At 55.4% G+C, this 26389-nt stretch overlaps 1 protein-coding gene across 1 annotated transcript; it reads left to right on the top strand.

Annotated features, from left to right (window-relative positions):
* The first annotated feature begins 1296 nt into the window (after positions 1-1296).
* PLEKHO2 (pleckstrin homology domain containing O2) lies at positions 1297-24077 on the top strand. The gene is made up of 6 exons (XM_059057757.2): positions 1297-1437; positions 7624-7773; positions 12659-12775; positions 17037-17141; positions 18640-18738; positions 21087-24077. Exons 1-6 carry the CDS (start codon positions 1426-1428, stop codon positions 22101-22103), a joined length of 1500 nt encoding a protein of 499 aa, XP_058913740.1. The 5' UTR covers positions 1297-1425; the 3' UTR covers positions 22104-24077.
* Positions 24078-26389: the final 2312 nt, after the last annotated feature.

Genomic DNA, 26389 nt, shown 5'->3' with positions numbered 1-26389 from the left:
ATTTTCTCAGTTTCCCAGGCTGGGTTTTCTTCATTCTTTTAGATAAAGGAACCCAGGCCGAGGTATGAAGAAAAAGTCTGACTCCATCTTCTTTCCCCTTGGCCCTGGAGCTCCAAGCTGACCTTTTCCATGCTGACTGGAAGTGACTTGGAAGCCTGAGGGCCAGCAGAAGGCAGTGAAAGGGGAGCTGGGTCAAGTGGTACAGCTGCTGCTATGGCAGCCAGAGCCAAAGGAGGTCACCAGTGATTCCACACGCACTTAATTCTTCCTGCAGAGGCATTGGGCAGGGTTGACCCAGAAAGCTAAGAGGGAAGAGGTGTGTGTGGAGGGAACAGGACCGACCGTGCTGGAGGCTGGGATGTGGCCAGTCACTTTCTCTCCCTAGGCCTCTGATTCTCTAAGTGTAAAGTGAGAGTACAAGGTATAACTAACACCATTATCTGGTCCCTACATTTCACTCCTCGGCAAGGTTGTCAAGGCTGCAAGATTCACTGCTGGATGGGGGTGGGGGCGGGGCCCTCAGATATAGGAACCAGAGGAGGACGGCTCTGAGCAATGCCCAACGAGGGTAGGAGAACACTGCATTTGGGGACCCCCGAGAGTCAGAGGCAGACCTCCTTCCCCAAAGGGACCCTGGAGTCCAGACTCTCAGCCCCAGGTCTTCCCGTTAAACGACTCTCCGGACGGGATCCGAGCTCCAGGCGCCGTCCTGCCAGGAGGCTCCAGGGAGAAGAGGACCAGGTAGTCGCTACTACCCTAGCGTCAGGTAGGAAAGAAGTACTCTCTTGATGCCCCCATTTCTGGGCCGCCCAGGCTGGCTTGGCCCGGTCAGGTAACCCCAGCCCACTCGGTCAGGAGACCTGAAACGCAGAAGCAGCCACCTCTTCAGGCGCTCTCTCGGTCTTGCCCCACCCCGGCCCCGCCCTCGGACCCCGCCCGCTTCCCTCGCCTCTGCCTCTGGCCGGAAGCCCCCTCCCCCTCCCCCTGCCGGTCCCCCGCACCCTTTATCCCTTTCCAGTCCCTCTCCTTCCGCGATTCAGGGAAACCTCTCTCCGCTTGGTTCCCCACCCCACCCCCGTCTTCCTCCAGCTCCAGCTCCTCCATCCAGTCCCCAAGCCCCCGCCCGGCCCCGCCCAGGCTCCTCCCTCAGCCAGGCCCCGGCCCTAGTTTCCCGCCCCAGACCAGGGCCTCGGGGCCCCGCTAGTCCCCTCCTCGGGCCCCGCCCCCGGCCCCCACCCCCGGCCCCCGGAAGCCTCTCCCCGCCCTTGGCCCCGCCCCCCCGAAGTTTCTTGGGCCCCCGGCAGCCAGCGGGACAGAACGCACAGAGCCGCCGCCCGGCCGGCGGTGGATGGAGGTAACGGAGACCGCGCGGCGCCGGGAGTGAGCGGCCGAGCGGTCGAGCGGCCGGACCCCAGCGGACTCGTCATGGAAGACGAGGTGAGGGCCGGGCCAGTCGGGGGACCTGGGCTGGGGTCTTCGAGTCCCTCGCGGCGGTTGGGGTCCCTGGCTCAGGCCCTTGTTCCAGCCAACCCCTCTCCCGCGGGTGTCCAGGCAAAGCCTAGGCAAATGAGATGAGCAGGGGCGGGGGTAGGGATCGCAGACCCATCCTCCTTCATTATTTCTGTCTTCTCTCACCAACTATGGGCATGGTGGTTGTTATTGTTCCCATTGGATTGATGGGGAGACTGAGGCTCTGGTCAGTTAGATGACTTGCTGAAAGTGTCCTAGGTTGCTGGGCTCGAACCCTGGTTACCACTGACTCCTTGTGCCGTCCACGTCGGATCCTTAGGGCACACTGTGTGTGTGTGTGTGTGTGTGTGTGTGTGTGTGTGTGTGTGTGTGTGTGTGTGTGTGTGTTTTGTGGTGGGTCTGTGGGTTCTGGAGTCCCTGTCTTAAGGAATCTTGAGGCTGTGACCCTGTCTGGTGGCCGCAGGACTGGAAAAGTTGCGTTTTCTCCCCTGTTTAAGTCCCTGTGAGTCCCCTTTCTCCTGTGAGTCTACCTTCTCCCCTGCTTGGGTGTCAGGCCCTTGTAGGGGCTGATCCCCGGCCCTGCCTTCCCCACATCCCTGGAGGACTGACTCCCTGGAGGAGCTGGGCAGCTGGACCAGCAGTGCCCCTTGAGCCTCCCTCTTCCCCCTCAGGACCCTCTTGGTCTGGGGTGGGGTCAGACACTCTGTGACCCCTGCCCTTTACTTGCAAACTCAGTTCTCTCAGTAGCCCCCTCATCCAGGCACACTGCCAGCACTTAATGTGTGACTGTGGAATGCATAAACTAGAGAGGGGCCTGCTGTGGCTAGAGGATTTTGCTTCTGGTCCCCCAAGGGGGTCTCAGCTTCTGCCCCTCCCAGACCGAGGGGAGGAGATGTGTCTGCCTGGATAAGTGGGGAGGAAAGATGAAACCTTCACTCTTGGGGCAACCTTGGCCAGCTGGGGACCAGGCTGCCTGTGTCCCCATCAGTGCTCATCTCTGTACTTCGTGGGACCACTGCCCAGGGGCAGCTGGGGTATCTGTCAGAGTTCCCTCCAGGCCAGGCCCTGCATTTCTGTGGGATGGTAGATAAGTCACTTCCCCTCTAAGCCTGCATTTCCTCTTCTATAAAATATAGGGCCTGGTCTCCTCCCGGGGTCCTGATTGTAGCTCCTTCTCTCAGAGTGGGTGGAAATAAGGGGCAAAGTCAGGCCACTATGATTGGCTGTGGTTTCTTGCTGACAGGGGTGGGGCTGGGCTGTCTGGCTGTGGCCCCTCTCCTTCTCCCAGGGGATTTGGGACAGGATTACTCCATCTCCTGATCTGCTCTGGCCCCCAATTAAGGGAAGTTCTCCTGGGGCCTCCTGGGCCAATGACTTGTCTAGAGGTCAGCCCAGCCCTGTACTTCCTCTGGTCCTGAGTCTCTAACATTGCCACTTATGGACTCCCAGATGCCAAAAGCTCCCCGCACATCTGGGCTATCTAAGGTCTTGCCCACCACCTCCCCACACAGCCGGGGGCTCCTTGTTCCCTACCCCGCCCCCCCTTTGACATCCCTCTTTTCCTCTCATTTCTTTTCCCCTTAACTTCCTCTTGTTTCTCCAGGCCTCAGTGCCTATCCTCCTTTCTCTAAAACACCTCTTAGATCTTAATTGTCTGCTCTGCTCCATGACCCCAGGCTGGCCTCATCACCTCACTCCCAAATGGCTGCTTTTAGTCCTCCCCCTGGCTTTGAACTTCCTCCCCATGCCCCAGGAACCCTGATGCCAAGCCCCCTCAGCCTCAGTGACCCCCTCCATGCAATGGGTTGGTAGTCCCCATCAGGCTGAGATTTGGTGCAGAAGTGCAGGTCTGGGCATAGGGCATCTAACCATTTGTGTTCTCAGGGCCTCAGTTTCCCCATCTATAAAATGAGGGAGGTGAGCAGTCCAGAAATGCGATGGTTTATGTGCAAAAGTTTTGAAAGCTTCAGTTATCAGTGTGAGGTATTGTTGCAACTGGACTCAGGCTTTTCTATCTCTGCCCTGGGGTTCTGCCCCTCTTCCTCTCAGTCATGACTTTCCCTGGCTTGGCCTCCAGTGGCACCAGGCTGCTCCTTTGCCCTAACACACCTAGAGAGAGGCAGGGCAGTGTCCTGTCCCAGCACTGGTTTTGTGATCTTAAGCCAATCTTCAACCCTTTCTGGCCTGCACTTTCTCATCCTGTAGTGAAGGGGTTGAGAGTATAGTGTCTTTGATACCTTCTGTGCCTTTCCTTCTTCTCTGCGCCAAGATGTGTGTCTCTTTCCCTCCTCACAATCCTACCAAAACCCTTCCTTCTGCAAGGGCTTCCCAAAACAACCCCAAGTCCTTCCCCTACCAGAGAGCCAAGACCAGGGTATCCGTCTGGGTCAGTGCTAGAGCCCTCCCAGTGGGCTGGGATCCTCTCAAGCAGGGGATGCCTACCCAACCCCCAGACTGGGGATTTCCCTTGTGCAGGGTCTGTGTTGCCCCCATCAGATTGGAAGTTCTCCAGGTCAGAGCCTGTGCTTCCTGTCTCTGATTGCCCCATCACAGGGCTCTGACATGGTGGGTTCTTAGCAGAGTTTGGTCAGGGCATCATGGGGTTTAGTCAAAGGACAAAGGTCATTATCCTAAGCTCCCTGTGATGTGAGGTGCCAACAAATTCTCTTCTGCTGGTCTCTATCTGCCTGTCATGGCCTGTGTTGTGGCTTTCCACATGCTCCTTTCTGTGTACCGTGTTGGGCTAACTGACCTGGTATCCTTTTCCTTTTTTTTTTTTAATGAATGACCCAGAGGCCCTCCCATCTCAGGCAAAGCAGAGCCAGGCTGGTGCCCAGGGGTGCCTCAGGAGCTGCTCGTGGTGGGCGGGGGGAGGGCCTGAGCGAGGATGGGTGGGAGAAGAGAGAGCGAAACAGGAAGAACAGTGGTCAGCTGGTCAATAAGAGGAGAGGAGGCCGAGAAACTGGGCTGAGCAGGACAAAACCTCCCCTGTGAGCCCTGCCAAGGGGAGGGCCCGCTTATTAAAACTTACTGGGGCATCTCCGGCTCCCTGGTGGGAGAGTGTCTGAGGGGCAGGGAGAGGGGCTGATGAAGGATGGCAGGACTCTGACCTCCAGCCAGGCCTGCCTTCTTGTGGCTGTTGCTGTGGCTGATTCCTGGCAAGGAGACCCTCCCCTGGGCTTCGGTTCATGCCACCTCCAGCCCCTCAGCTATCACTCCCCCCATCCTCAAGTGCCTTCTCTCCTCAGTGCCATCCTGGTACTCCCATCCCTAAAGGCTCTGGACTGGCTTCCCTAGCTAATCCAGTCATGGTATTCATTGGGCATTTCTCCGCTACATGCGGAGAGGATGGTGGTCAGGGTACCAGGTTCCAGCCTGGCCCCTGGGAGCTTCCAGCTGGCAGGAAGTTTTCACGTCTCAGGCTGTGGGTGAGGCGAGTAGGGGAGGTCACAAGTGGAGGGGGATGTGAGATCCCATGGGGTCGTGGGTGGGCCTCTGCAAACAGGAGGTGAGCTTGGAGCTCAGAGGTAGATCTGGGCAGAATGCCCCGTGGTCTTGTTTAAGAGAAGCCTAGAGTCTGCAGGCCTGGGGGTGGCCAGTTGCTGTAGTTGCTAATGGAGGGGTGTGACATGTCAGATGTTGAGGTGGGGTTTTCCATTTCCCACTTCTACCCCTCCGGCCCTGGTGGAGGCCAGCATAGAGGGGTCTCTGTGTGGATGAGGCCCCAGCGGGTCACACAGCCCATGGGGCTGAACACAGGGTCTCTGGTGATGGGGAGGCCATTGGGTGCATGGTAGGATGCTAGAGCCTCCCCCTTCTTGTCAAAGGGCCCTGAAGTCTCCCCTCTTTCCCTGATCGGGTGGCTCATAACTGGCCTGTCAGCAAGCCTCTCACTTCCTCATTTCTCCATCCTGGAAGGCCATTTGTGACCATTCCACTTCTCCATTTCTCTTTCCATCTGCAAGTTAGGGAGAGACCCTGAGGGGGCACCTCGTATTCCTGGAGCTTCTGGGAGCATTGAGGCCCAGCAGCTAAGCCCATAAAGGCCTTGTCCTGAATTCTGAACCAGGCCCAGGGAAAGGGTTCCAGAGAGCCAGAGGGGATGGCAGTGACAACAGTAACAATAATGACAGCTGCCATTTACTAAGTTTAGGGTATCTTAGGCATTGCTTTGTATGTCGTATCTTTTTATTCAGCAACAAACATTTATTGAGCACCTATTGTGTGCCAGACACTGTCTAGGCATTGGGGATACAGCAGTAATCAAAACAAAAACCCCTGCTCTCACGGAGTTATAATCCTTTCAACTTCTGTTAATATCATCATTTCACAGATGAAGAAACTGAGGCTTAGAGAGACCAAGTGACCTGCCTCTGGTCTGCGTGACTTGGGCTTCGAAGCTCAGCCTCCTGACCACTGGAATATGCAGTTCAGAGGGGGAGGGGACCACAGTAAGAACCAGACTGGGGATTCCCTGCCATGATGGAGCACAGGGAGGCCATGCCCTGTCTAGCCCCTGACAGCCCACCACACTTCTGTCTGGACTTGTCCTTCCAAAGGCAGCTGTGGCCACAGGCTATCCCTGAGGAGAGGTAAGCTCCTTTTAACTGGAGCCCGCCCCCCCCGGCTTTTTTTTTTTTTTTTTTGCGGTACGCAGGCCTCTCACTGTGTGGCCTCTCCCGTGGCGGAACACAGGCTCTGGACGCACAGGCTCAGTGGCCATGGCTCACGGGCCTAGCTGCTCCGTGGCATATGGGATCTTCCCGGACCGGGGCATGAACCTGTGTCCGCTGCATTGGCAGGCGGACTCTCAACCACTGCGCCACCAGGGAAGCCCCTGGAGCCCCTTTTTTAAGCTTTATGTAAATTATAAAGCAGTCAGAATTAGTCAGTGCTGATTTTCTTCTAGCATCCTATAGATTCTGACAGGCTCTTAGCCCCCCTCTCCTCAACTCTCCCTTCACACTCACCACTGTGGGTACCAGTCATTGAAGCAAAGTGATTAGCAAATTGGGTGTATTTTTATTTTCATTTCACAGATATTTCTTGAGCACCCATTATGTGTAAAGGAATGGTACTGAGTTCTGGAGACCAAATGCAAATTCGACCCCATCTGGTAGGCATATACCTGGCACCCAGCTACTCAAGCCGGTAATCAAGAGGCACAGGATGTCAGTGACTGGCCTGGAGACTCCAGGGTGGCTGCCGTGTCCTAGAGAAGGGTTTGAGTTTACCTCCTGTACCTGCCTGTGGTCGAAGGCAGTGTCCTTGGAGCCCTCACCAGACAAGGTGGCTACCCTAAAGTCCTGGCCTGGGGCAGGGATGAGGGCAGTGGAACCTTCTGCTTTGGGATAGGATGCAGGGGCTGCAGAGTGGGCTCTCTAGAAGGGCAGGGGTAGGGAGGAAGATTACCACTCTGCCTGCCTGCCTTCTCCCATCCTTCTGATCCTGCGTGAACGTCCTTTCCTCTGGGAAGCCTTCCTGAGCCACCCTGACCTGAGCCAGGTCCCCCGCTGTCCTCTCGCGCTCCCTCCTCTTCACTTCCCCTTCACTGATTCCTTCATAGCATTTCATGGTTGTTAATGTATTTATGTCTGGTGTTTATTTGTTCAGCTCTTCCTTCCCCGCATTGCCAGCCCCATGAGAGCAAAGATGTGTTATTTTTATTCTTCCCTGCCTACTCCAGCATCCGTGACATTGTAGGTGCTCAGTACAGCGTGTGTTGACGAGGTTGAATGAATACATGGGAGGCAGAATGGTGGAGGGGAGAACATGGGGTCAGAGAGACCCAGTTTGAATTCTGGTTTTGTCCTTCCAGCAGTGTGACTCTGGCAAGTCACCTCCCCTCTCGGAGCTTCAGTCAGCTGTGACATGTGGATAATGATGCTACCACCTGGGAGGGTAGTCGCGTGGGTTCAATGAGACAGTTTGGGTAAAACATAATACAGTGGTTCAGTATAAGGTGACTGCAGCTCTTATTGTTGTGGCTGCTGTTATTAACTGTTATTTCTGATATTGGATTGAGAATATCTGCCTCAGGGGTTGTGGGGAAGCTCAAATGGGGTGATATCAGTAGGTATCCAGCAGAGGGACACATCCCTGTGTGGCCTCACCGCAGCAACCCTCATGGCGTGTCCGGATGCTATGTTACAGGGCGTGAAGGAGGGAGGCCAGAAGCCTCGGGGAGCACAGACAGTGGACAAGGCTGGCTGGATCAAGAAGAGCAGCGGGGGCTTCCTGGGCCTCTGGAAAGACCGCTACCTGCTCCTCTGCCAGGCCCAGCTGCTGGTCTACGAGAACGAGGTAAGGACCTGCCTGGTCCTGAGTTTGGCGGTGCCGGGTCAGGGAGCAAAGTGAGGGCAGCCCAGGCCAGAAGAGGATTCCATAACCCGGACTGGAAGGCCTGCTTCACTTTTGACCTGCTGTGCAACCTTGGGCGATTGCCTGGTCTTCTCTGGGTCTGTGTGGTACAAGGATGATACCTGTAGGTGCGAGTGGAGGACTCCTGGATGAGGGGCTCTTTGAAGCATATGTGCACAGGGATGTGTGTGTCTCCTCAGCTGTCCACCTACACTGCAGCTCCCTGTCCCAGGGCTAGGTTCCACATCTGTGAAGTTTCCAGAAAATTGAAGCTTGCTCCACTCAGTAATGATAGTAGAAATAATGCTTATTGCTCATACTTGTTTGGAGGTCTTACATGCCTCTCGGACATTGCTCACAATAGTCCCTTAAGAGTGGTCATCATGGGGACTTCCCTGGTGGTCCAGTGGTTAAGACTCCATGCTCCCAATGCAGGGGGCCCGGGTTCAATCCCTGGTCAGGGAACTAGATCTCACATGCCGCAACTAAAAGCCCACACGCCGCAACTACAGATCCTGCACACGGCAATGAAGATCCTGCCTGCCTCAACTGAGATCTGGCACAGCCAAATAAATAAATAAATATTTTTTTTTAAAAAAAAAAAGAGTGGTCATCATGTCACATTCTACAGAGGAGCACCCTGAGGTCCAGGGTGCTCAAATCCTGTTCAGCATCTCAGTGAATGAAGGTCAGGTCTAGAACCAAAGTCAGGGATCTCTCCACCCAGCTATGCCAGCAAGTAAACTCTAAAACTTATTCTTGGGGGAGGTCCTCTAAAATATGTTGGATATTGTCTGCCCTTCAACAGAAGGTACTGGCCTAAACGGAGTCTTTCCTTGGTGGCTCAGAGTCACTGATGATCAGGCTGATCCATACTGCCAGACTGTACTTTGCAGCTTTGCATTCTCCTATAACATCAAGCTGCCAGTTGCCGTTTTTGCCGTCCTTATGCCTCTCACAGTCCTCATATATTCCCACTTCAGACTTGTGCCCCTTTTCATTTCAGCAGGTTTGGAACTTGGACAACCCAGGATGTGGAAGTTGTGTACTAAATAAGTGTCAGTAAAGTTCTGGGTGAAGACCTGAGGCCAAAAGGTGGCCTTTACTTAGAGAAGCTGTTTATGTTCTGCAGTTGAGGCTCTCAGAGGGCATGTCCACTGCAACTGGGCTATTACTGTATGACTCTGACAGAGTACACGGGGAAGAACTGGCCTGGGGGCAGAGGAAGGGGGTTCCTGCCTGTTCCCCATCAGCCTCTGTCAGCATGCCTCAGGCTGTCTTGGCAAATTCATAATTGTCACAGACCAAGAAAGATCTAGGTGTTCAAAGGAGCTGCCTTTGAGAAGCATCTCACCTTTCCTGACCAAGTCCCCAGGCTCATGGAGTTGGGGTGTCAGAGAAGCAGCTGGAGGAGGCCAAGGGGGTGAATGGTGTAGACAGCCCCCCAGATGTTCTCTACTGCTGCTGTCCCCAAATTAGGATGTGCTGTGGCGGCAGCAGGGGGCTATTTTTATAAATAAAGGGGGCTGTTGCAGCTTCCTCCAGTCCCAGCTGCCATAAGAGTTCAGTGACAGGCCTCCCAGCTGTCAGCCTGTCCAGTGCTACCAGACTTGTCCTGGGTCACCTCTCTACATCTGGCCCACGTCTAGGAAGCAGGAAGGATTTCATATCCCCTAAACACAAAAAAGTCTAAATCATGCTTTAAAAAAAAAAATCACTATTAAAAAGCTCAGGACAGTTTTAAGAACTTAGCACTTGGGGGTGGGGGAGCTTGGTGCAGAAGGAGTTGAGAAACGCTTACTAGTTCAATTCCTCTTTCTGATGTAAGGAACTAGGAGAGTGCTAATGACTCTTGGCTGTTTCTTTGCTGTCAGTGAGGCTGACATTCCAAAAATGCTGCCCCCACCCAGTGCCTGCTGGTTTATCCGACTTTTCTGAGATGCAGAAGGGCCGGATGATTCAGCGTTTCAGGTTGAGAGGAGACCCAGGTCAGGCAGCTGTGGGGAGCTGGGTGGTGGAGATGGAGTGACTTTTGTTTCCAGACAGAGGAGGGTATGTTTGGGTTAGTAGCTGCCTAGTTGGGGGGAGGCCTGTGCCCATGGGGTAGGTGAGCCTCTCTCTCTGGGATGGGGGTCGGGGGGACGTCCTTTCTGGAGTCTCAGTCTGAGTCAGGCATTCAGTTCAGCAAACTTTTCCTCTTGAGGGCTGCCCCTTGTAGGGTGCTGTAGGGAGAACAGAAAGGAGAGCAGATACATGCAACAGAGGGTAGAGAGAGATGGCTCAGCAGTGAGTTAGGACCATTCTTCCCCATGACTGGGTGTCCCTAGCACCTAGTAACATGCCTGCAGAAGTGCCCTCTGATGGGGACCCTTAGAGGAGGGAGAGAGCACTGAGGCTTAGGCTCTTGTGGGTGAGCAGGGCAGCTTCCTGGAGCAGGTGGATTTTACCAGCCCTTGTGCTGAGTGCAGGAACCTGGAAGGGACTGGAGACTAAGGATTGGAAAGAGATGCCTAGAGGCAAAAATGGGAAAAGACACCTGTTTGAATCTAGATGGGAAAGATCAGACCACCCTGGCCACCTGTTCTCCTTTCCCTGAAAGGCTGAAGAGAGAGTAGGTCAGTGGTTACTCACCTTAGCTGTACAACCATCTGCTTTGAAAAATACTGATGTCTGAGCTCTATCCCCCAGGGATCCTGATGTAATTGGTCTGGGATGTTGCCTGGGCACTGGGGTTTTTTAAAGCTACCAGGTGCCTCCAAGGTTGAGAATCTCTGGTATAGAGCAGAGGTTCGCAAACTTTTGCATAAGGGCTTGTTAAAACTCAGATTGCCAGGTCCATTCCCCCAAGATTATGATTCAGTAGGGATGGGGCTTGAGAATTTGCATTTCTTTTTTTCCCCCAATTTTCCAATGTTTTATTACTAGATTTAACAGACAGAAAATTATATTTCAATAAATTTAACCAGAACAAACGTAACATAGGGGTAAAAAAAAGATTACAAAAACTGTACCAATCACACTGAACATGTGATTAACATAAACTACATCTTGACGAAGACCTGTAGAAAATAATGTGCAAACCAGCGCTGGTCCCCAGATACACTTTACTTTAACTTTTTTTTTTCCACACACACACACTGTATTTTATTTTTACAAGAGATAAATAAACTGACACCAAGCATTGTAAATGGATGACCACAACAAAAGCAACAATGATTGCAATTTCCAAACACGAAACACACTCATACTATGTCATAATATTGACATTCAGTCCAGTAATCCTCCACTGTAACAGCTCCTTTACTTTGTAGTGAAAATTGATTTATATTTTTTGCCTCTGAGTCCTTGTGGGATATATATATATTTTTTTATTCAAGAGAATTTGCATTTCTAACAAGTCCTCAGGTGATGCTGCGGCTGCTGGCCCAGGTACCACACCTGGAGGACCACTGGTGCAGAGCAGCCTGCTGCTAGGGCACTGTCTAGCTTCTGGCTCTGGCTGGAAGGAGTGTGGTATGCTACAAAGGGCTCTGGCTTGGGAGTCAGAGGATGGGTGTTTGCGTTTGGCCCTGCTCCTTATATTTGGGTCTGTGCCCAAGGACAAATCTCTTCGCCTCCAGGTCTCATTCTCTTCCTCTATAATATGAGACAAATACTGGGGCTCTAGGATTTCAGGGTGCTTGAGGGACTCAGGAGAATCGGGGATGCAAAAGTGCTCGCTAAGTATCAGGGTTTCTTAGTATATGTGACTTATCATGGAGGGAAATAGGGGCATTTCCTCTGCAAATAATCGAGTCATTGCCTCCCAGATTTTCTATCCCAAACTGTGGAGCACTGAGGCGGTCCCTGGTTGGATGCCCTGCATGATGTCCAAAAGCAAGAGTTTGCTTAACTTGCTTGCCAGTCTCTAGGGCCTGCATCTACTTCCCTCGAGTCTCCGGCGGGAGAGTGTGTCACACCCAGGAATCTGTTCCAGTTGGGTGTCCCCTAGAAGTGGAACCAACTGACCACCATTGAGGGAGGAGGGTGTCCCAGACAGCTGGCTGGAGAGGCACCTGGTGGGTAGAGCCCATGGGGAGAACACACTCAAGGGCCAGGGCTGGCAGGCAGAAAGGCAGCCCAGCCAGTGTCCAGGTGTGGCTGAGAAGAGGCTGGCCACTGTCCTGGCCACCAGCCTTACTAGTGATGAGGCCTCACAGTGGCAAACTCAGGGGGTACTCTTGAAGGAACCCTTGCCTTCTCCATTGTGCAGGCCATGGAGAGTGGCCTCTCACCCCAAGCCAAGGGTCAGCAGAGGAAGATGCCAAGTGGGGAAGTCAACTCCGGATCACTGTAGTGAAGGCAGGTTGTGTAACCTCAAATAGCCTTATTCACACCTCTCTCTGTGGCTCTGCCTGCAAAGCCTTTTTTTCCCCTCATTTGTGACAACTTGCTCCTCCTTCCAGACCACCTCTTTCACAGGTCTCTGCCTGGCTTCTGGGCCTGCATGGACTCCCAGGCACACTTTCCTAAGCCTCTCTAGCTTCCCCATTTCCTCCTTTGACCTTAGGCACATTTGAGTCAGCCCTGCTACCCACCTTCAGGCTGTGAGCCCCATTTCTCATATGGATGGTGAGCCTTGAGGGCATCCCTCCAACCAGCATGGACTGAACACCATCTCCTTGCCAGGGTCTGAATGCTGCATCTTGGTGGTTGATTGGCAGCCCGAGGGCCCCCTCTGACCAAGCAGTGCCCTCACTGAGTGGGATCAGGGTCTGGGGCAGGGCCTGGGTGTTTGAGGGTCTAGGGCATCTAGCTCTCACCATGTCCCCTCTGTCTCCCTCCCCAGGATGAGCAGAAGTGTGTGGAGACAGTGGAGCTGGGCAGCTATGAGAAGTGCCAGGACCTTCGTGCCCTCCTCAAGCGGAAACACCGCTTTATCCTGCTGCGGTCCCCAGGGAACAAGGTAGGGCTAGGCCTGCTGCTGACTGACCTCCTTCCAGGCCAGGGTCTGCTGGGGAAGGTCATCCCTGGAAGGCTCTCTAAGACAGGCTGGACCCCTGGATGCAAGTCTGCAGGTTCTCTGTTGAATGTGGCTGAGGCTCAGACCCAGGGGCTGCCATAGGTTGGACCTTTGGCTTGCTTTTATCTTGAAATCGCCCCAGCCCCTGGTTGATAGGAGGCGCATTTAGAGCTCTGCTGAGAGCTCTGCTCCCCTCTCCCCTTCTAGGCCCTGGGGCCTCCTTCCCAGGCTGTAGTTGGAAAGTAGCCTTTGAAAGGTGGGGCCCTTGGCCATCTCCCATACCCAGGAGGCCCAGGACTGAGACAAGAAAGCTGGGGATGAGGCCTTCACCCCACCAGGCCTCTGACACCCTGGCGTAGTCAGGCGGCCACACCCTCCCCTCATCCCAGGCCTTCTTGGGTGGGCCACCTCTCCTACCTTTCATCCTAGGCTCAGTGCCCGGACCTGCAGCCCCCCAGCTTTCCTCCCTTTGCACTGTTCTTTCTTGGCTGAAGCTGGAGGAAGTCTCTTGCCTGAGAGGTTCTTGCCCTGGGACATGCTGTGTGTGTGGATGAAGTTCGCTGTTTGCACCCCGCACCTCTGGCAGGGAGTCCGGGTGGGTGTTAACATGTGGTGGAGTTTCACAGACGTCAGGAGGGAGATCAGATTGGAGGCTGGCATTTACAGCACCTCTCGCCAGCTCACACCAATCTGCAGCTGGGCTGTGCCTTGCCCGGACCTCTGCATGTCACGTGGAGCCTCGCAGAGCGGGGCTGAGTCACAGAGGCTGGGGGTTGGAGAGTGGGTCTCGTCTGGGCTTGCCCGAAGCCATTCTGTCTCTTTCGTAGGTTTAAGGGCCAGGAACCTAGTCCTCTGTGGTCCCCGGAGCTCTGGGCTCTGGAGGAGACCATGATGCTTTACTCACTAACCCTCTGTCCCACTTGGCGGTGGGTGGGGGCAAGGGAGCCACCGTGGAGCTCTGACCCTGGGGGTGGCAGTATGCCCAGGGTAGGGGCAGGTTTCATTGACCTCTGATGCTTAGGTCTCTGTGAGGAAGGGGAGAGCCACATTTTGATCTTTCAGGCCCTGGAGCTCCAACCCTGTCCTGGAGACCCACTTCCTCTCTCAGTGGCGCTGTATTTGTGTGTGTGTATTTGGGAGAGGTGTAGAGTGCGCTGTATGTGAAGGTCTGCCTGTGTGCCTGATGCGCGTGTCTGCACCTCTGAGTGTTCGCCTGGCCCAGGGGCTGCCTGGGTGTTTATGTGTCCCTTAGTGAGCTTATGTGGATGTGAGGTGGAGGGGCCCTTGCTTCTCTGTCCTCTGCCAGCACGGTTTTGTGGGCCACCTCCTTTCATGGCTCTGAGAATCATCTGGGGGTGGGCCAGGTGGGTCGGGCCCCACTCAGGGCAGGGGGTCACCTTCCGAGAGGCCTGTTTGTGCAGCTGCATTGTCAGCTGCTTCGGCCAGCACCCTCCCTTTCATCCCTGAATCATGCCAAGAGTTCAGGTCAGCTCTGGGTGACCCTGGGAGCAGGGCGAGGGTCGGGGAGATGGGACCGTGGGGTGATTGGTGGGGGCTGCCGGGCAGCGGGAGTGCAGCCCACCCTGGTTCCGGCTCAAGGGCCCCTGACCCTCAGCACCCAGGAGCTCACACAGAGAGTGGGCGCTCTCCAAAGGCCAGATGGCAGACAGCCCTCCCCCGCCCCCCCCAGCATCCTCTCTCCTTTCCTATCGCCCTGGGTGTTCCCCTCCTCAGGGAGGCTGCAGGCTAGCCGGGAGGTCACATGACCCCGGCTGTCTGGTCCTGAGGCCGCCTTTTTTTCCCTCTAATCAAATAAACAAAGACTCTAGTGTCTTGCGTGCCCCTCTCCCTCCTGCCTCCCTGTCCCCACGCCCCTGCCATGAGGTCACAGGCAGACTCTGCCAGGAAGCAGGGTGGCCTCTGCTGGGCCTTGCTACCCCACTGGTTTCAGCCAGCTTGGCCCTTTCCTCTTTCCTGCCTCCTCTCTCCCCCTCCCGCTTCTTTCCTCTCTGCCATTTTGTCCTCCCCCCTTTTCCAGCCATGTGGGCCTTCTCTGTGTCCAGTCCCATTAGCTTCTAACCTCCTAGCAGGGCCTGTGCTAGGAAGGGTTTGAGGAGGGACGTGTGCAGTCTTCAGGACACAGGGGTGGGGCAAGAGGAGCAACTTCTTGGTCTTCTATTTGTCCCTATTTGGACCACCCTTGTGGGATGCCTGGCTCATTCAGCAGGATTTCAGGGTTCCTTAGGGTGAGGCTGGGTCCCATCTAACTTCGTATTCCTTCTCCTAGGGGAGCCCCTGGGCCAACACCCTCCCCCCAGCCTGCCTAGGTGGGCTGTCAGTGGGAAAGGGTCACAGTTTGGGTTGAGTCCAGTGGTTGTGTTTTTGTCCCACTGAGGCCCTGAATAGTAAAGAGACCTGTGCAGGTCTCGTTGCAGGTTGGTGCAACTAGAACCCTGTGACCTTGACTCTCAAGCCAGTGCTCTTTCTCTTGCTGCATCTGTTGCTGAGTTCAAGCATATGCCTCTCAAGCTCTCTGGGATGCTAAGTCCTTCACCAGGCAGGGACCCCACCAACTCAGGGCCTGTGAGCAGGAGAAGCGTAGCTGGGCTCATGAGCTGCCCTGGGCCACCTTTCTCGCAGCCCCCATTCAGTGTTGGGTGGGCCCTTTCAGAGCCCAGATGCAGCATTGTCCCTTCCTGAGCCCCTACGGGCCCTGATGGCAGGGCTGAGGCAGTTGCCAAGGTGCCCTGGGGTTTTCGACTTAGCTGCCAATCTGCTGCCAGGATCAAATTTACCCTGGTCATGCAAATGAGCATTTGGCTGTGCCTGGCATGGGGAGGTGGGTGGGACCAGGGCCCTGTGTGAGGGGAAGGCAGAAGCAGCCAGGAGGAAGTTATATAACGAGGATGCTGAGGGGGCCAGGCGGGCTGCATGTTACATAACTGGGAGAGCATCAGGAGGGAAGGCGCTATCTTAACACCCAGGCAGGGGTGGGCAGCTGGTGACCCGCCTGACAAAGCTAGGGCATCTTGAGGTCAGAGTGGGCAGCGACCCCAAAACGGGAACCTTGGGCCAGTTCATTCATTGATTAGCTTATTCATTCAGTAACTATTTACTGAGTACCTACTATGTGCCAGGCTGTGGCTTTAGTCATGTTTAATTCCCTCAGCATTGCTTTGTGGTAGGTGGTATCATCCCTTTTTCCAGGTGAGGAAACTAGGACTGTTTTGTCCAGAAGGAGAGAAATGGTGATAATTCCTACTACTGAGCACCCCCTCTGTGCCCACTTCCACGTTTAACACTTTGCTACATCACTGATCTTCATAGCTCCCTGAGGCTCCGAGTCAGCCAGCCGTGAGTGCTGGTCTGTCCAGCTCAGAGGCCCTACTGCTGTGTCCACCATAGGTGCAGCTCCTTGGTTTGTGTGACCTCACTCCTTCCACTGTTTCCTGTCTGACCGTGGGGCCTGGCAGGAAGGGGCCTCTCTGAACTGCCTTCTGATTCTAATGTAGGAGTTTGGAGCTCCTGCCTGAGGTGGGAAGGAACCCATGGTGGGGCATGGGATGAGGTTGGGTGTGAGGTCAAGTCATGGGATTACTTTAGGCCACCTTGGCCAAGTCCCATTCCATCTGATGAGCCTCTTTTTCCTCATCTATATGATGAGGGGGCTGGAATTGACCTCCTAATGCCCCTTCTCTCTTGCAGCCTGTGATTCAAGGCCAGAAAGGAGACCCTGGGACTTTTTCACTTGTCCAGGACTGGTCGTGGGGCCCACTGGGCAGCTGCAGGAGGTCCTGGTCCCAGTGGGCCTTCACCAATGGACACCCCTCATGCCTGTCACCTCTGTCGTTGTACTCAGTCTGGTGGAAGTAGACTGGGACTACTTGTACTACTTTACAGAGAAAACTCAGAGGTCAGGCAGCTGGTCTGGGGGAGTCACATGGAGTGAGACCAGATCTGGGCAAGGCTGATTCGAATCCAAATCTCTGGCAGCTGTATACATGGAGAGGGCCCCTTCTCTGCTGGATTTGTCCCCTCCCTTGCTCTGAAGCCCCAGTGTCAGACCTGATGTGGGGGTCATTGTGGTTTGCTCCTGACCAGCTGTGTGGGGGCAGACTTCAATCCAGGGTGGGAAGCTTCCTCAAGACCCCAAATGTGAACCCTTTGAAACATCTACTATCCACCCCACACATGCCCCTTGCAGGTCAGCGACATCAAGTTCCAGGCACCCAATGGGGAGGAGAAGGAATCCTGGATCAAAGCCCTCAATGAAGGGATCAACCGAGGCAAGAACAAGGCTTTCGACGAGGTACGATGAGGTCCTGTGGATGGTTCTAGGTCTCCTTTCCCACCGTGTGTGATCTCAGAGTGGACCCTGCCCCACCCGACCCTGACAACTCCTTGATTATGTCACTGCTACAAACACTGGGGCATCTGTGGTTGTTACCTCATTTAATCCTCACAACACCCCTCAAAGTAGGTGGTTGTATTCCCATGTTACAGATGAGGACACTGAGGTGTAGGGAAGTTAAGTAACTTGTTTTAAATTAAAACGTGGGTAAGTGGTGGGGTAGAATTTAACTGGGTGCAGCCATGCATCCTTTCCAACCCAGCCCCAGCCGGGAACAGCAGGAAACAGCAGAGAGGTCTGTGGGTGAGCTGAGAGCCTGACAGCTCACTCTTCAGTTGGGTGGTGAAGTCCAAGCTTGGCTGGCTCTAACCCTGGGCCTCCTTATCTGCCTGCAGTGGCCACCCAGCCCCCTGTGCTATAGTGGTGATGGCAGCAGGGCCATGATCTGGCTCTGGGCAGGCAGGGTGTCCCAGGGGGCCAGATCTCCTAGGGAGGGTTTATCTTTGACATGGTGGATTCATAGCTGTTTGGGCAAAAATGGGCTTGGGGGCCACCTAGAGTGACCCCTTGGATTGCAGAAGACTGAGACCCAAGGGAAGCGAATTTTCCCACACAGGTTCCCTCTGAACACCCAGGTTCCCTGCCTTGCGTTCATGGCTCCTGGATCACGTCTTACGTAACTGTGCCATGCTCAGCCCTTCACTTGCTTGGGAAAGTGTCCCCATTTCAGGGGAGAGAGTGTTGGAGGCCACAGGAGCATGGGCTGGGTCTCGGCCCACAGCCTTGGTGGAGCAGGACCAGCTCCTCCACTGCACAGACCCTCAGGTGGGCCTGAGCCTCACCTGTGGGCAGAAGAGTCTTAGCCCACCCCCCCACCGCAGGGACAGCCTGCTCCGGGATTCAGAGTCTGGATTTCCCATGTGACTCTTCCTGTGGCTTCCCGGCTACTCCTCACCCCCATTCCTTATCCTTAGAGAGGAGATGCTGCCCCCCAGACTCCCTGACCCCTGGGGGTAGAGGCCCTGCTCTTTCCTGAGCTATCCCCAGGGGTCCTGGGAGAGTGACTGGGGCCAGGGAATGTCTTTTCTGGAAGCCAGGTACGAGGGGATCATGGGCTGTCTTCTCCCCGCTCCCCTCCAGCTAAGCACAAAAGCAGTCTCAGGGCTGCTTACATATTGCAGTGCACTGAGGGGTGAGGGCTGATAGCCCACATTTGGGCAGGAAGACTGAGGCAAGGCGAGCAGCTGCAGAGGAGGGAGCGCCTCAGACTACAGAGAGACGACAGGCTGTATAGAGGCAGGGAGGCACCTCAAAGAGAGGGGCAGCTGGGGCACTTGACCCTGTCAAGCAAGGATGCAGGTGCAGACCCTGCCTCCAAGTCTCAGGTTAACACCTAGGCATTTCCTCCTCTTCTCAAGGCCTGCTGGGGACTGACATGGTTCCCTGTCCTTCCCAGGTAAAGGTGGACAAGAGCTGTGCCCTGGAGCATGTGACTCGGGACCGCGTACGTGGGGGTCAGCGGCGCCGGCCCCCTACAAGAGTCCACCTGAAGGAGGTAAGGCCTTGGCCCCAGCTTGGGAAGGTTGGGAGTCAGATGAGCCTGGGACCACAGCTCCTTAGGTGGCAGCAGGCTTGGGCCACCTTTTTCCTGAGCACTCTTTGTATCGGGCTGCCTGAGTGGCATGCGGGGTGTCAGCGTGGAGGTGCGTGTGCTGTATGTCCTCAGGGAGTGGGTGCGCCTGCTTCCAGTGTTGAGTCCACGGGCCTTAACCCAAGCTGGTGCTGGAGGGAAACTGAGAGCCTGAGGCTAGTCCCTGCCTCTCAGAGCTCAGCTTCCAGCTGGAGAAGAGACCTGTCCACGGACTGCTCCAAGCAGCGCTGTCTAATTTTGGTACAGAGGGCAGCTCAGGGAGGTTGAGCAGGAGGGACCACAGAGGACACACAGACACCTGAGCTGACCCTTGAAGCATGGGAACGGTTTCAGTGGGCAGACTTGGAGTGAGGGAGGTCCTGGGTGGAGGGAATGGTGTGAGCTTGAGGCCCAGGGCAGGGGAGTTTGAGGTGTGCCTGGTCCCTTTGACTGTGAGATGTGTCTGGGAAGGCGGGGTTGGGGGTAGGAAATTGTGGAGGCCTTGAAAGCAGGAGTCAGGGGCAGGATGAATGGGAGGGTGTGTTCCAGAGGTCAGTTGGAGGCCCTGGGTAGGATGGGTCAGGTTGATGGAGGGAAAGGCAGGGGGCCAGGAAATAGAGGCAGGGGTGGGGCCTCTAGGCTCCAGGCACGGGTAAAAAAGGCGGGGCCGGTGTGAGAGATACTGGGAAGCAAGAGCCACCTGGGCTTGTGATTGAATTCAGGACTCAGGGGAGGCGGACTGGACAAAGAGGGAGGGTTGTCAGGAGTGCCCCCAAGCCTGGAGACCCGGCGAAGGGAGGCTCTGGACACAGGGAATGTGGGAGAAGTTATGGGCAAGGGGGAGGGGGAAGGGAGGAGCCCTTCATCAGACCAGTGTTACTGATGGGTGTCGATAGTTGGGGGAGAGATCTTGGAGGCCGGGAAAGAACCTCGGCAAATACTGCCTTTGGGGAATGGGGGGCAGTAGGGAGCAAAGGAAGAGGAAGCCAGAGAGTGGCGCATCCGGAGAGAAGGGCACAGGACTGGGGGCCATCAGCCAGGTTGGCAGCCACAAGTCATGAGGCAGATCTGAGGAAAAGGCAGATGGTGACGTTTACAGCACATTTTCTCAGAGAAGGAGTCAGCTTAGGGCTGTTATGGGATACAGAGCTGGGGGTGCTGGAGAGAAGGAGATAGACCATGGCGAGGAAAGAGGGAGACAGAAAGGGGCCGAGGTCATTGGAGGGTTTGCTGGTGAGATGAGATAGCCTGTTCATGTCTGTCAGCGGAGGGAAAAAAGCCTGCAGAGGGAGTGACTGAAGTAGCCAGAGAGGAAAGGCATGTCTGAGGGAGGAGGCCTAGGAGGTGGGGGGCGGGCCAGCCTTGGAGAGGGGAACCCTTTGAGAAGAATTCAGGGAGGCACTCGTGTCCAGTGACTAAGCGCATGTGTAGGCCAGGTCACCCTGTGTGTGTAAAAGGGAGTGAGGGACCTTGAGGGACCTTGGGAAGGGCCTCCTGCCCAGCCCTGCTCCAGGCCCTCTGAGGCTCCCTGGGAGATTTCCCCATGACCGTGGGGCTGCTGGGTGTCCCTGTGGGCCCCTGGGGCCAGGTGGGGACAGCTGCCTGCTGGGTGCAGCTGTTCTCCTCTGGCACTCAGCTGTGGTCTGGGGCTGCCCATGTCTGGGGCCACATGTGACAGCTCCAGGAGAGTAGGCACCGGCTGCTGAGCAGCTGGGCAGGCGAAGGCTGGAGAGCTCTGGCCTGGAGGGCTGGCAGACCAGACAGAGGTCTGCAGGGCAAGTGAGCTCAGGAAGATGCAGGAGACCCATATGTGAGTTCTGGTCCTGTCGCCTGCTGACTGTGGGGACCCTGGGTGGGTGGTTGCAGAGAAGGGACCCTCCCAAGGCCCACAGCCAGGTAGGGGCCCGAAAACAGTGCTGGAACCATGTCCCCTGCCACCCAGGCCAGCACAATTGCCATTCAAAAGAGCAGCCTATCACACAGCCAGGAAGAAGCCACGCTGGGGTGCTGAGAGGACACCCTAGCTCTGGCTTCCTGGCCTGTGATTTCAAAACCAGGAATTCTATGGAAGTGAGAGAGAGGAGAGGATTCATCAGAGAATCACTTTAGCTTCTAATCAGATGGCTTTGGAAACCAGAGCAGAGGGCATGGAGAGTAGGGGGCCAGGGGCCTGGGCAGCCTGGATGGGAGGGCTTGAATACCTTGTAGGTGGGCACACCTGACCCAGCGGCTGGTCATCCAAGTTGATGCGCATATCCTGCCCCTCCACCCAGGTAGCCAGTGCAGCATCCGATGGGCTTTCGCGCCTGGACCTTGATGTTCCTGACAGCGGGCTGCCAGTGTTTGCCCCCAGCAATGATGTCAGTGCCGCCCAGCCCCAGGAGACACCCCAGCCGCCCATGCCTCCTACCAAGGCTTCCGCAGTGCCTGAGACGACCAGTCTTGGTGACGGAGTGGAGACCTCTGTAGGGGAGAGAGCCTCAACTCCTGTCCCAGCAAGCTCTGAGGCCCACCCTGAAAGCCGAGAAGACTCAGAGACTCCAGTGGGGGAGGACAGGGGCTCTGAGCAGCCCCCCAGCAGGGTCCTGCCTGACAAACTGAAGGTGAGCTGGGAGAACCCCAGCCCTGAGGAGCCCCCTGACACTGAGAGTACAGAACCGCCCCAGGTGCCCGATTCTGGGACTTCCAAGGCCGTGCCTAAGGAGGGTGGGAAGCCCCCTACACCCCCACCCAAGATCTTATCGGAGAAACTGAGAGCCTCCATGAGTGGCATGCAGGCTTCTGGGCCAGCCCAGAGTCCTGGGGCCTCTGAGACCTCTGCCCAAGACCCAGCACAGGTCTCGGTGAATGGTATGGATGACAGCCCTGAGCCCATCAAGCCATCCCAGGATGCAGGCACCCCAGGAACTTCCCCAAAGGATGCAACAATGTCCACAGCCCTGCCCCGCTGGGACCCGCAGCCTCAGTTTCATCCCCGCTGCTCCTCCCTGGGGGACCTGCTTGGGGAAGGCCCCCGACGTCCACGGCAGCCTAGGGAACAGCTGTATCGGGCCCAGCTGGAGGTGAAGGTGGCCTCGGAACAGACGGAGAAACTGTTGAACAAGGTGCTGGGCAGTGAGCCGGCTGTTGAGAATGCCGAGGCGCTGCTCAGCCAGGCCGTGGAGCAGCTGAGGCAGGCCACCCAGGTCCTTCAGGAGATCAGAGATCTGGGAGAGCTGAGCCAGGAAGCACCTGGGCTCCGGGAGAAGCGGAAGGAGCTGGTGACCCTCTACAGGAGAAGCGCACCCTAGGGCGTGCCAGCCCAGAGCATGGTCCCCCCTGGCCGGCTCAGTCCATTGGAGCCCAGCCCTGCCGAGAAATGTGCTTCTTTCCAAGCTGTAGAAGGGCCATCAGTCATGTCAGGGTTTGGCCAGGACCTGCAGAAACTCCTGGGATCCTTCTCGCCCTGCCCTGGCCAGAGGTGCCAAGTGCCACCCAGGGCTGCTCTCTGGCTGGGCCTCCAGCTCTGGGCTTGGGCTGGGAGCACACATGTGGTACCTCTGTGCTGGCGTGGTCATTCCGAACAGCCCCAGGGCCCTGGCACAGCGCTCGGGTTTTTGAGGGCGGTGCCATCTCTGCTTCTCGCCCTCAATAGTTTACATTCCTGACTTCTGAATAGAGCACAGCTGAGCCCCCCTGCCGCCTCCATGTCCAGATGTTCCCAGGCAGAGGCAGCTTCAAGCCATAAGCAACCCTCCCCACTCCCCTATTCCTAGTAGCTGCAGGGGCCTTGGGTCTAGACTAGAGGTTCATCCTTCAGCTGAGTGAGACCTGGAACCCAGCTAAGGCCTCTGAAGGCAGGTGGGAGGCATCTGTGTGAGAAAGCCATTAGCTGTTGGGCCCCTCCCTGGGCCTGTTCCCTATTCTGCAGGCCTTCCCCTCTAGTGAGCCGTGATTGGAGGACTCCAGGGTGGAGGAGGATCTTGAAGGGTCTCGTAGTCTAGTCCCTGCCCCTGGACCCGCTTATGTACAGCCTTGCACATTCCTGTACAGGTGAACCCGATGTCGACATCAGAACATCCTGTATGTAATTCATTATAAATCAACCTTCAGAAGAGAAGCTGCCCCAACTTCTGTGCCTCCCAGATGGGATTTATATCTGGGTCTCTGTGGTTGCTTCTCAACCCAAACAGGTCCAATATCCCAGTTATTTCTTCGAATGCCGATGGGAGTGTGTTGGGACCTGAACCCACTTCCCTCTCCCCTTTCCCCTCACCCCTCTGGCTCAGGCTAGAGGGACTGCTCCTCCTGAACTTCTTGTGGAAGGAGCATTAGCTCCTGTCCCTTTCATGGTCCGTGGTCCGTGCCTGCACCCTGGGCCTCTCCCGAGCCCCTCCCCGGCATCGTCTCGGGCTCCAGGAGCACATCTAGTCTCCATCCTGCTGCAGCGGCCGGACTGAGGGCAGTCTATAGGTGCAGAGGCCCTGAGGGCCACAGCCACTCTCCCTGGGGCCTGTGGGAGTAGGTGCAGCTTCTGACAGGCCTGCTCAGGGGTTTCTGCAAGTGCACTTTTGTTTACTGAAAGAGAAGGAGGGTCATAGCTGCGTGCCTGGCCTTCCTGCCCACTGCCTCACCCCCAGCCACCAGTCATGCCCTCTGAAGCCCGCCGGCACAGCTCACTGTCTTCTTTACTTCTTGGTTCTTGAGGGCAGTGGCCAGGGATCGGGAGGGGCACATGTCCACTCTGCAGCCTGTACTGGGCAGGGGTGGGGGCAAGCAGCAAGGTCATGGCTCGTGAGCCCACCTTGGCCTCCCTAAGCCACACTCCTTGAACAGACTAGGCTCCCATGCCACAGTCTGATGTCTCTCCATCTGTCTCCAGTATGAGAGCAAGAATGTCACCAGGGGCCCACAGTCACGTGGCCCCCTGCAGTCTTCCTTTGGGGAACAGCCTTGCTCCACCAGCAGCCTGGGCTGGCTGGAGCATTAGCCAAGTCACCTCCTTCCTGGGACTAGAGCCTCAGTTTCCTCCTCTGATAAGTGACCAGGCTGAGCAAGTAGCTCTGGGGTCACCTTAGTGGCCTAATGCCATTGGTTTCTGTGGGGTTCCTGTGCCTTGGCAGCCTGGGCCCGAGGGGGAAGCCAGCTTCCAGGGGAGGGGAGAGGAGAGGATCGGGAATTTACAGGGGCTGCCTGGCCTGCCTCCTTGAGGAGGGTGGCATTCCATGCCTTCTGCTTATGAAGCGCCTTTCTTGAAGTTTGGCAATAAATCCCTTTTCATGGAACTTTGCTGCCACAAGCTTGTTTGTTGGTTTGGGGACCAGCTTCAGGGCCTCATGAAAGCAGAGGGTAGGTGGTGGTTGACCGGGCATCACCTTTCCTCCAAGCTCTCTTCAAGGGCCCACTTCTCATAGGCCAGGCTGGGGGCCTCGCCCTCCCTCAGTGCTCCACCTTCGCTAAACTCGGCCAGACGCTCCAGTCTCACCCCCTGCCCTCAACACGGTTCTACAGCTCGGAGGCTAAGTGTCATAGGGAATAGTGCTTTTCAGTTTTTAAAAACTTCATTTGGAAATAATTTCAAACACAGAGAAAAGTTGCGAGAGTAAGTATAGTACAGAGAACACGCATAAACTCTGCTCAGATTGACCTGTTGGCTTGTCTTTCAAGTGCCTTCTCTCTGTAATATACACACAATTTTTTTTCTGAATCTTTGGAGAGTTAGTTATCATGGCCCCTTTCCCTTAAATACTTCAGTGTGTATATTCTAAAAATAAGCATATTCTCTCATTAATGATAGTGCAGTTATCAACTTCAGTAAATTTAACACCAGTAGAATACTTACTGTTCATATTCTGATTTTGTCGTTAGACCCAATAATACCGTTTAATCATGTGTTGCCTCCAGTGTAGGGTTGAATATTACATAGATGTCTCCTTGAGCCTCCTTTAATCTGAAATGTTTGCAGAGCCTTTATCTTTCATGATGTGGGTATTTTTGAAGAATACAGTCCTCCCCAGCTTTTTAATAGAATATTGTTCATTTGGGGTTGGTCTGCGGTTACTTCATAATTAGATCAAGGTTACAGAGTCTCAGCCAGAGAGCTGCATAGGCGATACTAGGTCCTTCTCAGGGAATCACATCTGGAAACACAACCTCCATCTGACTTTTACTGGTGATGTTTATTTTGATCACCCAGTCAAAGTGTCTGATTTTTCTGTTGTATGGTTACATGTTTTTCTCATGTAACTAATAAGCAATCTGGGAGACTTTTTATTAAAGACCATGTACAAATATGTTGCACCACATCAAAGTGTCCCCTTAGATCTAATCTCCATTGATGATTCTTGCCTGAGCAGGTGTTTCCTATGATGGTTCAAAATGATTCCACCTGTCATTTTAACCTCAGAGCCTGATCCTGGTTGGGGTGATCCTGGGCCCTGCCTTATGCCTGTGGCACCCCTAATACATCTCAGCAGGACCCCAGGGCTTTGCTGAGTGCTCTTTGGAAGCCCCTGGGCCAGTAGACAGAGCTCCAAGTCAAGTCAAGCTGCTGGGAAGGTGTCAAGTCCCACCCAGGGACTTCAGTGAATCTCAGCCTCTCGGGGCCTCAGTTTCCTCACCCATAAAAGGGGGATTGCAGTGCCACCCGCTCCCCACGTGGGAAAGCACCACAGTGCTCCCTAAAGGCCGGCTCCCTTCTTTGTCTGTGAGGGCTGCTGGAAAGGCCTGGTGGTCAACACAACAGGAAGCACCTGGCCCAGGCTTATTGACTGTTCTATGACTTTCGTATCCCTCCTGAATTCCCCTGCCACTGGCCTGACGTGTGCCCACCATACCAAGTGGGTGACCTGCAGAAGGTGGGGGACCCCAGGCGGATCATTTCACCTTATCGGTAAGGAAGAATCAAGGTAAGGGAGAGACGTCCCTTTATTGACAGGGGCGTGCTCCCACCCTGGCCCAGGAACAAGGTCTCCTCCCGAGGGACGCCTTGAAGGGAGCAGCTGCTGGGAAGGTGTCAGTGGCTGGCAGGGAGCAGCTGCTGGGAAGGTGTCAGTGGCCAGCCAGCCGCAAGACTGAGGAAGGATGTGGTGAGAACTTTCTTTCCTTCTGGCCCTAGGGGCTGGAGGCCTGTGCAGAGAAACGGAGACTTTTTCTTTTGAATACGCATCCTCGATATCTCAGTGGCCTGAAGTCCTGTGGGGTTTTGCAAAACACAGGCGGCTGTCTTCAGGCGGGACCCAGGACAGAGCGGGAGGGTCTGGTGGGGAAGGGGGCATCCAGATTGCCCTTCCCTTTGCCCCCACCTGAGCCTGGGCCCTGAAAGCTCCCTGTGTCTTTCTGGAGCCGCCATATTTTATGCTCTCCAAGTCCTGTGTCCCTGCCTCCCAGCCTCCCTGACCCCTACTTTCACGTCCCAGACATGAGGCAGGACTGTCAGAAAAGACCTCACGAACTCACTCAAGTGGAGGTTTCTGTGACATTACGAGGAGGCTCTGTGGGGGGACGTGGAGGGTGGAGAGGTGATGGTGGAAATTCTGCCCTGTTGTCATAATTGTATTTACAAGAACAAAGTTCCTGGAGGAAGCAGCAGGGTGTA

Source organism: Kogia breviceps, chromosome 3, assembly GCF_026419965.1.
Source record: "Kogia breviceps isolate mKogBre1 chromosome 3, mKogBre1 haplotype 1, whole genome shotgun sequence".
NCBI classification, from domain to species: Eukaryota; Metazoa; Chordata; class Mammalia; order Artiodactyla; family Physeteridae; genus Kogia; species Kogia breviceps.
Note: the sequence above shows the minus strand (reverse complement) of the source record. Positions and strands in the feature narration are given on the sequence as shown.